Source organism: Malaclemys terrapin, chromosome 9 (genome assembly GCF_027887155.1).
Source record: "Malaclemys terrapin pileata isolate rMalTer1 chromosome 9, rMalTer1.hap1, whole genome shotgun sequence".
NCBI classification, from domain to species: domain Eukaryota; kingdom Metazoa; phylum Chordata; order Testudines; family Emydidae; genus Malaclemys; species Malaclemys terrapin.
The window spans coordinates 89,948,171-89,965,348 of record NC_071513.1 but is presented as its reverse complement, the minus strand read 5'-3'; the positions used below and the strand labels follow the sequence as shown (position 1 = coordinate 89,965,348).

Sequence of the window (17,178 nt, the reverse complement as noted above, 5' to 3'; positions counted from 1 at the left end):
GAGAAGAGACAGAAAAACTGTTCCTTAAGGGGCTGTCACACTTGTATTTATTAACTTTTAACTGTAGAAGTCTTCAGGATTTCAATTTGATCCGACCAGCTCTTTTGGATACTGATAAATTGAGCTATTTTTAAAAAGTTGGGGGGAGGAACCACAAAAAATGCATCAATTTCTTTGCCATTTTTCATCAAAATTTGAACTATTTTGACCAGCTCTGCTGATAAGTGGCTGCTTTCGCCATTATCCTTTGAAGCTTGCATTTTTATTGCCATTACTTTGGCTAGAATGGTCAATAAATCCATGCCCTTGTGGCTGATCCTTCTTTATGGTACCTTACAGGAAATTTCATCCCAAACCATTTATTTTGTTTGTAACCTTTAATTTCGTAGACCTTGTGACTTATGTTGAGAGGCCACATTCAGAATCCATTGGTTAGATATTACAAGGATGCTGTGTCTCTCTTTTTAAATGTAGATCGAAATATAAACCTTTCTATAAGTCACCTAATTTGTTCATGGCATTAGTGAGAAAACCTAAAGTCTCCATTGAAGTTTAGAAATCATCAAAATGGATCAAGTTATGTATTCAGATTTGTTGTGTTCCAGTGCCAGAATGACTTAGGACTTGTCTTCACTGCCATTAACTTGAGTTATAACTTGAGTATTTCCTGTCCACACACAAACACAAAACCCCTTAACTCAAGTGTGGTGGTGCTTTTCACTTGAATTGGCTGGCTCATCAGGGGTTCATGCTACAGCTCAAGTTAGCACAACATCTGCTAACATGACCATTCTGGACTAGTCTGAGTCCATACTGCACTTCAGTGTCACTAGTCCTCAGTGGCATCCCATAATTTCCTCCTGTGCCCAGAAAGAATAGACATGTTCTCCCACAATTCTTTGGGAAAGAAGTCACAGAGCAGTTCAGCTTTTTGCAGTCCAAAGAACCATGGGATATGCCTCTACAAGTCTTAGTGCAACACATGAACGAGTGCAATGCTAATATGGACACAACAACTTGAGATTAATTTTGCAGTATGGCTACTCTCACTCATGCTAAACTAATTCAAGAGAAGCAACTTGAGTGTCTAACTCAGTTACCTCCACAGGAAAGACACACCTTAAGAGTCCATTTTTTCATTAGATCCCATTTCTCTAGAAGAGTGGCAGCCACTGGTCTTTGGCTAAACTAATGTCATTTTTGAAAATTGGCAAGGCTGCCATTTGAAGTTCAGTTCATGCTTTTACAAAGAATTGTCTCTATTTGGCAACAAGGTTGGATATTCATGTGAGGGGACCAGTGCTTTTGTCTCTGTTCATGTAGTACCATGTAGCCCTTGTCCTGAGGATTCCCTGTTTGCTCTGTAGAGCTGGTTTCATGCGAGGGGTGAAAAAAGTATATTTCATAATAGTAACAGAAGTTCTCCAATTATATTACCTCTGCCACTCCATACTGGACCCAGACATTTTCCCCACCACCTTTGGAATTTGTGTTAGGCTCTTCTGAATTGAGAGAAATGGGACAGTTAGTGGGCAGGACCTTTCAAACCCAAAGGCGGTATCAGTTGGAGCCCCAGTGTAGACAGTGATTGTCTGTACTGGGACTTCTCCCACTTGTGTTAATCTTATAAATTTCCCAGTGTAGACAAGATTTACCTGCCAGAACATCTCTGGGTGGGAAATGCACTGAGCACTGATGATTTTTGCTACTGCTGGCTATGATTCGATGATCTGTGAAGTAAGTTTGTGGCTCCTACGGTGTGGCTCTGCAGAGAAAATATATTGGAGATCTTCAGTTATTGGTAAGTAACCTTGTCCTATCATTTTTGGTCATAAGCTGTCAAGGCATTTTATATATATATATATATATAAAATTTATTTATTTATTTATTTATTTATTTAGTGCCACCTGTTCAAAATATTATTTTGTTTATTTGTTTTTTAATATGGCCAAATTCTGATAAGGGACAGAAAAATGGTGTAGTTATCCCCAAAATATACACACTGCAAAATCAGTGCTAATGTATGCCTGTAATCTGGATAATAGCAATTATATGTATAGCCACAATGGGCATTCTGCCCCTACTAAAAGTTAAGAATAATCTGAATAATGGTTACAGCTGGCTCAGGGAGTACTAAAGTATTAGCATGCAGGCCAAGCCTTATTGCAGCTCTCCAACTTTTCTAGGGAAACAGGATTGAAACAAACATGTTCCACCAAGTAGACTACAGTTCCGTAGGAAGCATAAAATGTTGTTTATACTGATTTTTTTAACTTAATTCTACTGTGTTATCAGTATGCTATTGAATATATTTTGTTTCCTTAGGCACAACGTTAGTTGCACTAAAAAATTTGGGCTGTTTACATCAGACAAGAACAGTCGTTGGAATCGGAAGTCAGATAGCCAAAGTCTTGGACGATGTGCGCGTCGACCAAGTGGCTCTGATGGGGCATCACGAGAGCACTTCCTTAGACAGGTCTGTGGAATACTTGCTTAAAACTAGAGCACCATTTTAAGAATTGCAAAAGAAATATAATACAGTTGTTTATTTGTATTACATTTTCCAGCTTCCAATTACTTATCCATCTGCAGAAAATGATTTGGCTTCTCATGATGATGCTGTGCCAGCTGCCATGACCACTCGTCTGCGAAGACAAAGTGAGAGGGAAAGAGAGCGTGAACTTAGGGAACTAAAAATTAGGAAAATGCCAGAGAATGTTGACTTGCTACCATCTGTACAAGCTGACCCATCAATGTGGACAGTTGATGAAGTTTGGGCCTTCATACGTTCTTTGCCTGGTATGTAAATGTAGAGTACTTTCACTTTTTTACAGTTTTGCAACAATAAAGCTCTTTTGCTTTTTTTAGCATGGTTATGATGGAGAGGTACTGTAACAGCACTCAGATGCTAGTTAATTGGTAGTAGAGGCTGGAATGTGATTTGTTTCCTCTTGCTTGTTCCCTCAGCACAACCGGGTTTCCCCTCCAAGCCCCATGTCGATAGAACTAGTCCCACCTCTGCTGTGGCATCCCAGCTGATGGAGAGTAAAGGTGTTCCTCCCTTCAGTCTGATTTCTCTCAAGAGGTCAGTAGAGAGATTGAATCAGACACACTTCCTCCCTTTTATGCTTCTCTCTTTCTATTCTCTTCCCTCCTTACTCGTTCTTCATTTAAAAGAGAAAGCAAGAAAGGGGCTCTTCTTTCCTTATATATTATTGAAAGATTAACATTAAAGATCTTTTATAATATAAAAGACTGATTTAAATTTTTTTTCCTATATAAAACTAAATCCATAGTTTGTATGACTTTTCAGAGGACCTGAAATACAGAGAGCCTTTTCTATGTAGCCTCTAAGTATGCATGTATTAGAAATCATACGGACAATTGTAATATTCCATTCTAATATTTAGGATGGGTCTCCTGTCTCGTTATTTACATATTTTCTCTTTTAGCTCAGTGTTCATAGTTGTGATTTTACATTTGTTTGGCATTTTCTTCCATGACTAGCTCCCATATCTGCTTCCCCCTTGGGGAATGTAGTTTTTCCCAAGCACATATCATACCCTTTGCTGGTGATGAGGCCCACCTCACTATCTGAAGCAATCTAAGATTCTTCTCTCACCAAAACATGTCACTTACATCTCTGCGCATTGAAACTCAGGTTGGCTCTGTTCTTATTGGCTTACTCGCTTCTGGGATTTATAGTGATATCAAACAATTTCTCTTGAAACACAAACATTTTAGTAGGATGATTTTCTGTGGGAAAGTATCTTCATCCCTGGGTGATAAAACTTGCCTTTTTGCCACTAGTCTTTTACGAAGTAAATCAAATTTAGTAGAAGAATTTAATCTCTGACAGTAAATGATGCTTCTATAAAGAGGTGGAAGTTTTAAATCCACAGAAATTACCCTTGATGTACATTCCTTCTGGTGACTATTATATGTGGAAGTATATTAAGCTGCATTATCTACCTTGGATCACCCTACAGTATGTTTTTAAAACATGCAGAGCAGCCTAGGCGTGAGAAATTCCTGTACTACTGTGTTAAACAAGGACACTGTTTTTAAAATCTTAATGTACAGTTCTCTACTTTGAAACAATTACCTGAGGAAGTTTCTACAGGATACTGAATCTGTTCCTCATATATGTTTGGTAAACATGTTGATTTCTGAATTTAAATGACACTTGTTCAGAAATTTTTTTCTACAGTTAACATTAGGTTTCAGTCCAGTCTAAGCTCTTGTTTTCTGCCCTCCTTGGAAATTATTTATCTTCTAGATATCCAAATGATGGGCCCAACATACCAAAAAGCTTCCTTATTACTATATGGCTACATTTCTTATCTTTTTGGGCACTTTCAGGTTCTCGTCACACCTTCAATATGTTTTCAAGCAGCATTCTAGAAGATGTTCTCCTAGATTGTTAACACAATTGGCAGAGGTGATTGACATTTGTACAGGAAAGTATCAGGATAGTAACTGGACTTTTGGATTTATGAATCAAATGCACTCCATACAGGCCATCAGTCTTGTTATACAACATTGATTTGTCAGTTTCTGTCTTTGGTAATCCATTAGATACCTTTGGATTACAGCCTTCTAAATAGAATCCATGAACTGAAATCTAAGCACAGAATAGGGTCTCATCTGGCCTCAATACATAGCTTTTCCTGAATTCCCTTGGAGCTTTTTTAAGGACAGTTGGTTTCTGTGACATTTTTACTGCCACTAATTTCTCGTGGAGAAGAGGAAGAACTGTTGGATCTGCTATGCTCCTCCAAAGATGTTCCACTTTCACATATACTGTTCCAAGGTCAGTGGTCTTTATATAACTCCAAGCGCTTATTACCAGCTGGGTGCAATACAAGGTATATACCGTATACTCACTCTTTTGGCAGCTTAAATATTAGTATATATTTGAATAAGGGAATTGAAATAATCCAAACTCCAGTTCCTCAATTTTCCAAAACTGACTTTAAAACAAGTTTCTTAGTAAAACTCTTATCTAGGTGCCTCGTAAAGCTAACCTCTTAAACTCTTCTAACAGGATTAATTGATTTTGTTTTTTAAAAATAATCATTTGCTCTTGTTCATCTCTGTAAATGCATGTAAATGTCTGTCAACTGCCATGTTCAGATCCCATGCCAGACGTAGGATGATATCCTTTCTCAGAAGTATTTACTTTCCAGTTTACTTGTGACAGTTTTAGCTACATTCAATCAATAAATAAGAACCTTTATAGTGATGTCTAAAACATCACATCTGTCTGCAATATTTATATCATCAAGGGTGTGAGTTTGGCAGTCATTTGTGTGCGAACCAGTAGTGTATGCTGTTTTAATTTCACTTCTGCTTATTGAGGCCATTGTCTTCAATTCATAGCTGAAAGGTTGATTTCTGATGCTTTTAAAACTTGTTATTTCTCTATGTATGTCTGTGCCGTCAAGAATCCATGGTGAAAGTATGTTATTGCTACATCAATGGTTCTTAACATACAGGTTGTGATCTAGTTGTTAGATAGGGCCCCAAAAGCATCACTGTATTACAGCTGAAATGTTTAGTGGTGTAGTAGAAGTTATGTAATACATTTGTGACCTAAGCCTAAAAAAACGCCTTGTTCTATCACTTAATGCACATAATAGAATATGTAATCCTTTTTCTGATGTGTTATCAGGGTGTATAAATCCTTATTATGAGATGCTTAATTTTTCTTTTCCCCTTTTTATGCCACTCTATACATGTTAGTGTCCAGGAACCCCAATCAGGTATCAAGGCCCCATTGTGGTAGGTGCTATATAGACAGTTAACACAGAAGACAATCTGCCGCTTTACAGTAGCTATCTTAATTATTGTGATACTGAGTTGTAGCTTGAAGTTCCTGAAGACCTAGTTTATGCTATGGAATTCCCCATCAAGACATTCCTGTTTCCTAACCATTTAACTCAACGATCCTCTAATCTGCATCACCCTGGACCGTAACTCATTCATCTCCTTAATAAATTGTCAGTTGATTTGGTACATAACCAAATCTGTGTATAGAGTACTAAAAAGGAAGTAGAAAGTGGGTTTACTCTTTATGGAGGGCTTCCTGTTTCAGCTTATGAATTGTATTGCTTTCATATGCAATATCACTCCACTCAAGCTGAACTAACACTTCTTCACCACTTTCTATTTACCTGTCCTTTGCTCATTTATAAATCAGACTGAAAAGAGGACAATATTCATTATTTTATAGAATTTAAATATGAAGTTACAACTAAATCCAGAATTAGTCAGTTGCTCTCATCCTAGAGACGATGGTGCGCAATTCTGTTGGGAACACAAATAGGGACTTCTCCATGTTGAGGATTTCCCCATTAACTGTACAGATTTTTTATAAAAGGGAAAGGCCAAAAACATTAAATTAAATCAAGAAAGTAAAACTTATTGAGTAATAATTTAAAATCAGGATGTGAGGGGTGGAAGGTTAAGGGAGAAAACATCTGAAAGACTATAAGGAGAAATGTGTCAGACAAGTGGATTAAGAAAATAAGTATATTAATTTAAAAACAATAAAAATATGAATTATAGGGGAAAGGAAAATCTTCAAGTCACAACTGAAAATGAGTGGTCTTCTAGGTGCTAGAGGACATTTATACATTCTCTATAGGATACAGCTACCATACAGTTTGGCATAGTTGACAGTTTCTGCTTAACAGGTGCCTGGGCTGGAGTTGAAATATAACAGAATTCCCCACCTAATTGGATTAGGAAAACTGTTCATCAGGACATCTCTCAGAGAATCATTTTCTTTCCCCCAATGTCAATCTGTAGGAGAGATTGTTGGTTATTTGAAACAGTCTTTCCCATTGAACATCCCAATTTTCTGTGTTAAGATTGCAGCCATGTATCAGTGAGCTGAGTGCTTGTTACCTTTCAAGAATGTTAGTTAAGGAAAGAAAAACCAACAACAGAAACCTGGGAAATGCAGCATTATGGCTGTCCTCAAACAAGGCACCTAACTACCTTAACTCACCTCCATTGATGTGCCAATCTGCTATCTTTCCTCCTTCAGACATAGAGTATGCGCTTTGATCAATGCCTGTAATATTAATGATTTTTGTTGGGGAAGTTCTAATAAAACTTCATAGCTAAAAATGCTGAAAATTTAAGTCGACAGAGTTGCACACGGGAACCCAAAAATTGGGGATATTTCAGAAATTACAGGTAAGTAATTTTTTTCTGAGCCTCTGAGGTTTGAGCTGTTTGCGCCTGCAGAATATTAATGTCGTCTTTTCTTGCTGGAGAGAATCCAGATGGATTCTGCGTTTTTATTTAATAGTCATTTCTTTAGTCTGCATCTCGGGTCCTTTCAAAGGACTCTGAGATCATGGCACTCATTCTTGTAAACAAAATAGTAAAAAATTGCCTTGTTTTAGACTAGGATTTTTAATTTCTAATGGGCACAGTTGCACCAATGTTAGCACCAGTCTATGATGTGATGTAGGTAGGACTCAGCTGAACTCAGGACCTCTTGCAATCATCGTCTAATTCTCATCTATACTACAACTTCCACCAATGAAAAATACAGCCATTAGGAATTCTGAATCAGAAAAATTCAAGTGTATACAAGGCCATTGCATCTGTCAGCATTTATTTCTAACCTACTATTTCTTATTCCACTTCAGGTTGTCAAGATATTGCAGATGAATTTAGAGCACAAGAGATTGATGGACAGGCCCTTCTCTTGTTGAAAGAGGATCACCTTATGAGTGCAATGAACATTAAGCTGGGACCTGCACTGAAAATTTGTGCACGCATCAACTCATTGAAGGAGTCCTAGTGGGAAGCTGTAGACAGTAGCCTCTCTCTAACAGACTGATACACACGATGGCATACCTATTACTGTGATGTTTTGTTAAATACCTTTTTTTTCCACATAAAGACTTTAAAATTTACTCCTCCAGCTGTATCATATAATCCTCCAAAACTTCCAGTAATTAGCAGATGTATAAGCAGTGCTGGGGAATCGTTAGAATAAAGCAGAGGGTGAGGTAGGATGAATGGCACATATAAAATGTAATATGTTGTGGTGGATGATACTATTCTCCCCCACTCCCCCCCCCCCCCAAAAAAAAAAAACCCCATGGTCTGTATCATACAAGATTAAGGTTTTTTTAACACAATCTGATCATCATTTAAATTATGTTCAGAAAAACAGATTTTCCCACAGAAGCATTTTTTAGACTATGGAATAACAGAAGAGTCCACAAAGTCTGTGGAAGCATGTATTATGGTAAAATGCTATGCATTTAGACATGCTCTCTGAGTTTCGTTTAGTCTTGAGCATATCGTTTGAAGGGAATTTGTAACAAACCTCTTCTTATAGCCTAAAGCTTATCTGTATGCCATTGTAGTATTTTCTTCGTTTGGAAGCACTCTGTAAAATGTAGGATGTTCATCATAATCCTGACATTTGCGATGGTAGAGCTACTGACATGCAAATGGCATGACACTCTTCCCAGAGAGTACTGAAGCACATACATTACTTTTGTTGTTTGTATGCTGGTATGCACAAAGAGGGCATTAAGTTGTTATACTTCTAGTTTGCTTGCTGCTAGTTAACCTAGACCAATGCACAGTTGCTGGTTAAAAGAAAAGAATTAGCCAAAGGTGTGCTGATACTTGGCTCCTATTTCACAGATGACCTTGAAGAGCAAATTGGACCTGCAGAAAAATGTGTATTTCCCTTTCCTTCAGTAGATATAACACTTTGTTTCTATCAGCAGACTTTGTCGATATCTACAGAGGTCAGCATTAGAGCCACTGCATTTAATTATAACTTCAGGAACTGACTCTATGAAAAGATTCTGTTCTGATATTTTCTATCAGCCTCTGAAGCTGGAAGTTAGGATTGCCCAAAGTTACCTACTAATGCAAAATGTATTGGTGAGAGTTTAACACCCTGTGGGGCACCAAAAGATTTAGAAACATACACAGCCAAAAGCTGGGTTTTTTTGCTAAGCACTTTTAGATTTACTTTTTTCTGCACACCTGATGGTGTGGGGAAGAGAGTCTAATCTGGCTAATCACAGTGTGGTTAAATCAAACTCCTTAACTGAGAGTGCACTGTACTGAATTTGGTGATGTTCATTTCAGTGATAAAATAATGGATACTTTGAGTTCTCCTTAGCTGCTTTTTTTTTTTTTTTTTTTTTAATCTTATCTGTGCTGGTTTGATAAGCTAGTAGACGACTAAATATATGTTGATAGTTATCTCTTGGATTTGTCAAAACTAGAGAGGGTTGATTATGCAAAAATACTACTTGGTTATTTTTTAATCTTTGTCTGATTATTGTGTTTTTTGTTTGGCAATGTAGAAAGTACATGTGTTATACATGTAATTGATAATGATGTTAGAAAGTGTGATCTTACATTGTGAGGCTTATATCCTAGATCTACAGTTGTTTATAGTGTTAAATGCATATTAGTTTGGTTATTGTTTTAATCTTGAATTGTTGGACAGTTTTCAGAAAAAACACTTCTACAGTTAGCTGAGAGAGAGAGATATCTATATCTATCTATCTCTATCTATCTATCAATCAGCTATGTCAACAAGGATTTTTATATATATTAGCCTTTATATGTATAAATCCTTGTTGAGTAATTATTGACAGACTGCCAAGAGCTCAAAGTAACCCAGATTTCTGTACACGTTCATTCTGGCTCTTTTGCTGAGGTACACTTTTATACATAATTCCTTATAGAGCAGGGAGAGCCACAAAACACTATGTATGCTTTAAAATATCATGTATGGGAGAACTGGGGATTGTAGGCCTGGTCCACACTTAAAATTTTTGCTGCTTTAACTATGCTAGCATAATTAAAGCAGTGCAAACAAAAAAACCTAGTGTAGATACAGTTATATTAGTATAAAAATATTGCTTATTCTGGTTTGGCAAAGTGCAATAAGCTATCTTGGAATACAGTAATTAATATTGGTATAACTGCATACACGCTGGGGCTTTTCCTGGCACAATGTATTCAGTAAGTCCATTTTTTTAATTGATGCTGCTTCAAAACTAGTTGATCAAAAAGGAAGAGAAGCTTATGGTTTTCTCTAATGTGTGTGGTTTTGGAGTATTTTTTTTTAATCATTACTATTGAATGTTGATTGGGATATGGGGCTGAACAGAGCTCTAAATTAATATTTTTCGGTCTTAGATGTTATTTATTGTTCCTATAGAAGTAATTGTAATTTTTAAAAAAGTCACTTTTGCACAATAAGCTATAGTTTCAGTTTGGAAATATTTTAAAGAGATTTAAAATAGAATAAAACTTCTACATATTAAGAGGAATTAATATGGGTATAAGTCATGTGACTTCCATTAGAGCCAGTAGACTCTGTGTGGTTATATCCCTGCAGATTGCTTTGAAAATGTGGGGGCATTTTAAAAAGTTTAATCCCAGTATCATTTTCAGATTCTTCTATACATTGAAATGTTAGACCCATGTTTGAGGGGTGTTATTGCATCTTCATACTAACAAAAGCTTTATTGTTTTCTCATGTGCGAGGCCTTTTAAAAGACAACTCTATTATTTTGATTGAAAGCAGTAGGATGCACATTAAATAAAACCTTCCCACTGTACATCAGGTTAAAGTGTTAGAATACCAATGACTTACAAATTAAGAGTAAGAGGGCCTGTTCCAACTATCTCTGGAGACAAGGGAAGTTGTATTGAGCCCTACGTGTGTAATAATTGTGTGGAACCAGAGGAGAGATTTTTGTGTTATAAAGGCTCTATACATTTTTGGACATACTCGTATATTAATTTGTATTCATTATGCAGTAGGTCCTGTCAACACCTACATTCAAGTTGTGAGTACAGTTGTTATAGTAGGGTTTTTACGAGCATTGTTTGTTTATTTACTATTGTGATAACTTACGAGTTAGTTGTTTTGTGCTTTATTTTGCTAAAAGAATGTACCTTTTGGCATTTAGAGGTTGGTCTAGCACTCTTTGAAAGTTGATTCCTCTTGACTTCAGTGGGTGCTGGATCCTTCAGGGAAGCTAAACAGAGAAAGATTTGAAAGTGCCACTGAACTGTGCACTACCAAATAACCTTAATTTAGTAAGTCAAGAAATCTCACTGTTAGTATTTGCAAGTCTTTTCTCTTATTTGTTGAAGATTTCTCTGTATATATATTTATAGTGAAATAAGTTATAGTTTGAGCCAGGTTTTGCAGTGTGCTTATCAGGTAAGGTTGAGCCACAAGGTAAGAACGTTTTATCAGTTTTGCCAAAAATGTCTTTGTAAACATGATTAAAAGGTCATTTCCCCCCTGTTTGTTTTAATGTAATTTAGAGAACATGGCCAAGTATATTTTTAAAGAGAGAGGGGAGTTTCACTATTTTAATGGCAAAGGTGACTAAAATTAGATACGTTAATATTTGTCTTGAAAGATTAAGGGAATTAGTCAATGCTGGGATAAGCAAATTCAACTCTATAGTTGTAGCTGTTTATGGAAGAGAAGAATATGACTCTATTTGTTTAATTTGTGTTCTCAGTGCATTGCAAATACTAAAATGTTCTGGATTTTAAGAAATTATTATATCTGAGTGAGAGAAATAGTGCTGTCTTCTCGTACCACACATCTTAAGGAGAAGTTTTAAACTATGCCAGATTTCCTCCCCAAGCATCACCACAGAGATTAAAAAATGTGATATTTACATCATGAGTGTAGGCTGTGTGCACCAGTGCCTCTTGTGTAGTGGTTAGAACAAGGGACTGATCATTAGGATCTCTGGGTTCTATTCAAATCCCTTACATTAAGATCGCTGTGTAACTTTGGTTAACTTCTCTACACTTCAGTAAACACTTCTATAAAGTGAGTGTAATATTATAGGGCAAATTAATGTTGAAATGGTGAAATTTTGAGAAGAAAGATCATATATAAGCAGCATATTATTTAAATTTTTCAATAAGCTTGCAGTTCACTTGGAGTTGACATAGATCTGGATTCAGCTTTTCCTAAAACACATGCATAAGAATCAGTGGTGTGAACATATTTCAAGAGAAATTGCGAGGATGAGTGAAAATTTTAGACTGACTTCCAGTGCAAGCTGCTTGCTGCTAAATTATCCAAAATGGCATCTAGCTATGAAATAGACATCTAGAAATGGAGCCTTTTGAAGAGATTTTTATATGAATGATAATTTGAGCACAGATATCTTAGTACAATGATTATAAATATTAAATAAGTACAATGTTTAATTCATACTTAACGAACATTTTTAAAGTACTGTATTCTTATATAGCTGTAGTTGGAAAGTACAGCATTGTTAACACCTAATAAATCAGGATATTTCAGCCTCCTGATGAGGAAGTAGGAATAGAAGCACAAAAATAATTGACACAAGTATAGAATGGTCTATTATGTACAACTGCTCTGCAGATGAAACCAGTTTGACCCAGGAGAGATGTGGGTTAGCATTGGTAAGAAAAATAAAAGGTTTATTAATAAGTACCTAATATTTCCATTTGGAGATGAAAAGCAAATAGAATATCTCATTAAAGAGCAGATTTACACTGTCTCATCTGAGTCCATTCCTTGGTTTCTTAATGGAATCTAAGATGAGATGGGTACAGAAGAGTCTTAATAAGGGTAGCACCTTCATCATCATGAATTTATTGGATGTTGATGATGATGGCTAGATGACTATACAGCATTTGGGTGGCATGTGGCCTGTTAAAGGAGGACTTTAATGCTGACACAAGCATGCACATCAAGTAATGCACAAAGCACATTATTTGGCAGTGATTTTTCTATAGTTATTTTGCCAGGATTTGAAATATTTGCAGTTACCACCTTCTCAACATAGTTTCTCTTCCTATTGGATTCTGCAGCAAATCTGTAATCCTGTTAATCATATCCAGGACCGGCTCTAGGCACCAGCAAAGCAAGCACATGCTTGGGGCGGCACATTTCCAGGGGCCGCATTCCAGCCATCCTTTTTGGGGGCGGGGGGGCAGTTGCGCTCTCGGAGTTGCGCCACTTATATGGGCGCCCACATCCGCAGCAGGAAGGGGAAGCCCTAGCCCCGGGATGCTGAGCTGACAGGGTCCAGCCACTACCTGGGGAGGAGAGGGCGAGTCCTGCCGGGGAGACGGGGCTGCGCAACCTCATCTGCGCACTGGCTGCTGCGCTGCCTTGTGCCACCCCTTATATCTGGGCTTCTCTGCACGGCCGGGTGGGGGAGGGAGTAAAGCCCCTGCAGGCGCTGGGAGAAGGTGACATCACTCCCTCTGCTTCCAGTGCTGCCTGTGAGCCCCAGCCCCACCTGAGCTTGGGGCGGCAAATTTTTTGCTTGGCGCGGCAAAAAACCTAGAGCCAGCCCTGATCATATCATGGTGTGCGGTTGTATTGTTATATCAAAGATGTAGCATTATAGCTTTGCTGTAGTATCAGCTAAGAGAAGAAGATGGGCTATAGAGAGAAGATCCTTTATTTGAACAGATATCTTATGGAAGGGTAATGGGATACAGATAGTTTTACCATAAAACGCTGGGATTCAACTATGATTTAAAAAAAAATCATTATCCTTGAGCTGGTATCCTACATGACATGAGTCTATGATTTCAGTCTAGGGTTTAGTGAACAATTTTTCCACATTCTAATTGCTTTCTTTAAATAAGAAGACAAGGATTAAATGGGCATAAAGAGAAAACTACCATTTCATATTTAAAGATGGTTCCTCCAACACTGGGTTAAAGCACAGTAGGAGGATGGTATGTGGAAGCTTGTCTTCCTACTGTTATCTATTCAGTGGATACATTGGCAACACTGAAGGTTGAAATCCTATCTGATACCTTTTCCCAAAGTGTATGGGTAAAATAAAAAGAACTATTCTATTTCCAAATCTTGCTTTAAAAGTGTTCTTTGTAATATGATGTTTGTGAATTGAAATTGATTTGCTTTGATGTCACGTTTTCCTGTAAAAATTGCCATTAGCTTTAAAATGATTGCAGCAAATATAAAGAATGCTGCCATCTCAGGACAGAAAAAATGCATATAATGTACTATTAGATCTAGATTTTAAAAACCAAATCCAACTTGTCAATATGTTAGCAACCTTATCTAACTTTTTACAATTTCATCTATAGTTCCAGTTCCATTTGAGAAGTTGATGTTTCAGAATTGTTATTGGACTAGAGATTAGATTAACCTCATTAAACAGGAGCTGCTAAAATGGATGTGACAGGACATAACCTTATAATCTCCATCTATTGTCATATGAAGTTAAAATGAAGTATTTTCATACATATACCTGTAGATTCGGTAAAGTTTTACTTATTTCATTATCTTTTTAAATGCCTGGTGCATGAATACATTTGAGATATATGCTGATTTTTAAATTCCATTGGGTTTTTGTAAATATTTTATCAGCCCTTTTAGGTGTGTATCCAGTTATATAGGCTGACGAAACAGTGTTCAGAAATGTAGTAGGGCAGGGTTTGCCCTATATCTTTTCAAATAGTAACTAGAAATTAAATGTATTGGTTGGTGTTTTTCAGGGTTGTTCTTGAAGGTATTTTAGTTATTTTCCTATTTTTAACATAAAAGATAATAACATTTCCATGCTGTGTAAAACAGCATAAGGGATGAAGCTGTGATTGTGGTGCCAAACATTTCAAACTACATATTGTTAACTATTGCCTTTTCCTATTTGCACTAGTTCTTAAAATTCAACTGTTTGTTGGTAATTTAGCAAATGACACCAGTCATTTCACTTGCTTTTTAACCATACTTCCCCCAACCCATTTTGCATATGTTTAAAATTTTGCTCCTCCTTTTGGTTACATCTTTAAAAAAGGACACTTTGGTTATTGAAACCTCAGAAAGATGTGGCACGCGGTGGATGAGAGAAGCTTTATGCAAGGTAAAGTCATGTATTAAAACTGACAATTGGACTTTGTTTGCAGAAACAAATTTTAGATTAATATATATATAAAGAGAATGATATGTGTTTGTTCTTTTCATGGAGTGATATCATACTGGATTCTTCTTTACCAAGAAGTTTTAGCATATGTAGCATCAAATTCAGCACCTAGATCAATGTCTATAATTAAAATGTAATATCAGTGTCTATAATTAAAGTGTAATAATGTAAATGTTAATCCAAAAATTAAGTTAAAGAAATTTTAGAGTTGAAGAGCACAGTGATCTATGTAAAATATTTTATGTTCACTTTGTGTATCATTTTCAAAGAAAAAGCACTTTCCTATTAGCTAGCATGTGAATGAATTATAGATTCTCATATTTGTTAGTCTGTAACAGAGTGAAGTAAAATTTACATTTAACAACATGTCTGTGAATGGATAATCTGATTATACAAATGTTGAATCAAAGCACCTTATACTATGCTGCTTAAATTTGTTTGTAATTGCACCTTTTGTTATCGGCACATTTTTCCTTATTGAACATTCTTGCGTGATAACATTGCTCCCTGTGGGTCTAAGTGGAAAATTAGCCAACCTACAGCATCATTTACTTATATCATTATATTTCAATACTATGTTGTAGTGTGAGTTCAGTGCTTCAAAAATAAAAGCTACTTCCATTTGTTTACTTTGATTATTTAATCTGTTTTACTTTTTCACTTTAAAATTAAAAATCAAATGCTACATAAAGCTTTAAGGACAGAAGAACAAATAACATCTATTCACTTGAGTTGGGTTAGCACTTACAAGTTAATATTTTTCCCACTAATGTAGCTCTTTTTAAAATATAATTTTTAGTTAAAACATTTGCTTTCATATTCCAACTATAAAAAAAATTCTTTCTAGCTTTAACCAGGAAGTAACTATCCTTTCTGACTGCTATCAGATTGCAATTTAGTTTTTTTAAATGTATGCACATATCTATTGTTTTTGGTGCATGTAAAGTAGGCATACTTACAGATGGGGGGGGGGGGGGCGCGGATAGCTCAGTGGTTTGAGCATTGGCCTGCTAAACCCAGGGTTGTGAGTTCAATCCTTGAGGGGGCCATTTAGGCCTCTGGGGCAAAAAAACAACTGTCAGGGACAGTACTTGGTCCTGCTAGTGAAGGCAGGGACTGGACTCAATGACCTTTCAAGGTCCCTTCCAATTCTATGAGATAGGTATATCTCCATATATTATTATTTATCTTGGCAAATCATGAAACATTTTAAAAATGTCACTAAGAGCATCTTTTTAAAAAAGGCATAAACAACAAAACACAGCTCTAGTTTCTTTACCCATTCTGTACAACCAAGATCCTTACATCAGCCTGCCTGCCTTCCCCATATCTGTAAATCAATATCATCTAAAGCAGGGGTCAGCAACCTTTGGCACGCAGCTCGCCAGGGTAAGCACCCTGGCGGGCCGGGCTGATTTGTTTACCTGCTGCGTCTGTAGGTTCAGCTGATCGCGGCTCGCACTCCTCCTTGGAGCAACCTTTTATGTACTTGAAAACTGTTATCATGTCCCCTCTCAGTCTTCTCTACTCCAGACTAAACAAACCCAATTTTTTTAATCTTCCCTCATAGGTCATATTTTCTAGACCTTTAATCATTTTGTTGCTCTTCTCTGGACTTTCTCCAATTTGTCCACATCTTTCCTGAAATGTGGCGCCCAGAACTGGACACAATATTCCAGTTGAGGCCTAATCAGCACAAGTAGAGTGGAAGAATTACTTCTTGCATCTTGCTTACAATATTCCTGCTAGTACATCCCAGAATGATGTTTGCTTTTTTTGCAACGGCCTTACACTGTTGACTGATATTTAGCTTGTGATCCACTATGACCCCCCAGATCTCTTTCTGCAATACTCCTTCCTAGGCAGTCATTTCCCATTTTGTAAGTGTGCGATTGATTGTTCCTTCCTAAGTGGAGTACTTTGTATTTGTCCTTATTGAATTTCATCCTATTTACTTCAGAACATTTCTCCAGTTTGTCCAGATCATTTTGAATTTTAATCCTATCCTCCAAAGCACTTGCAACCCAGCTTGGTATTGTCTGCAAACTTTATAAGTGTACTCTCTATGACATTATCTAAATCATTGATGAAGATATTGAACAGAACCGGACCCAGAACCGATCCCTGCAGGACCCCACTCATTATGCCCTTCCAGCATGACTGTAAACCACTGATAACTACCAGTTATGCACCCAC

At 36.8% G+C, this 17,178-nt stretch overlaps 1 protein-coding gene across 3 annotated transcripts in view; it reads left to right on the top strand.

Annotated features, from left to right (window-relative positions):
• Positions 1 to 8,071, top strand: part of PHC3 (polyhomeotic homolog 3) — a 96,104-nt gene extending 88,033 nt beyond the window's left edge. For 2 of the 3 annotated variants that reach the window (XM_054039586.1, XM_054039588.1), the window contains 3 exons: positions 2,327 to 2,477; positions 2,569 to 2,800; positions 7,669 to 8,071. In XM_054039586.1, coding sequence (XP_053895561.1) covers positions 2,327 to 2,477; positions 2,569 to 2,800; positions 7,669 to 7,823 — 538 coding nt within the window. In that variant the 3' untranslated portion in view covers positions 7,824 to 8,071. Of the gene's footprint in view, positions 1 to 2,326; positions 2,478 to 2,568; positions 2,801 to 2,968; positions 3,087 to 7,668 lie in introns of all 3 variants that reach the window. The other variant, XM_054039587.1, reaches the window with a different exon arrangement.
• Positions 8,072 to 17,178: the final 9,107 nt, after the last annotated feature.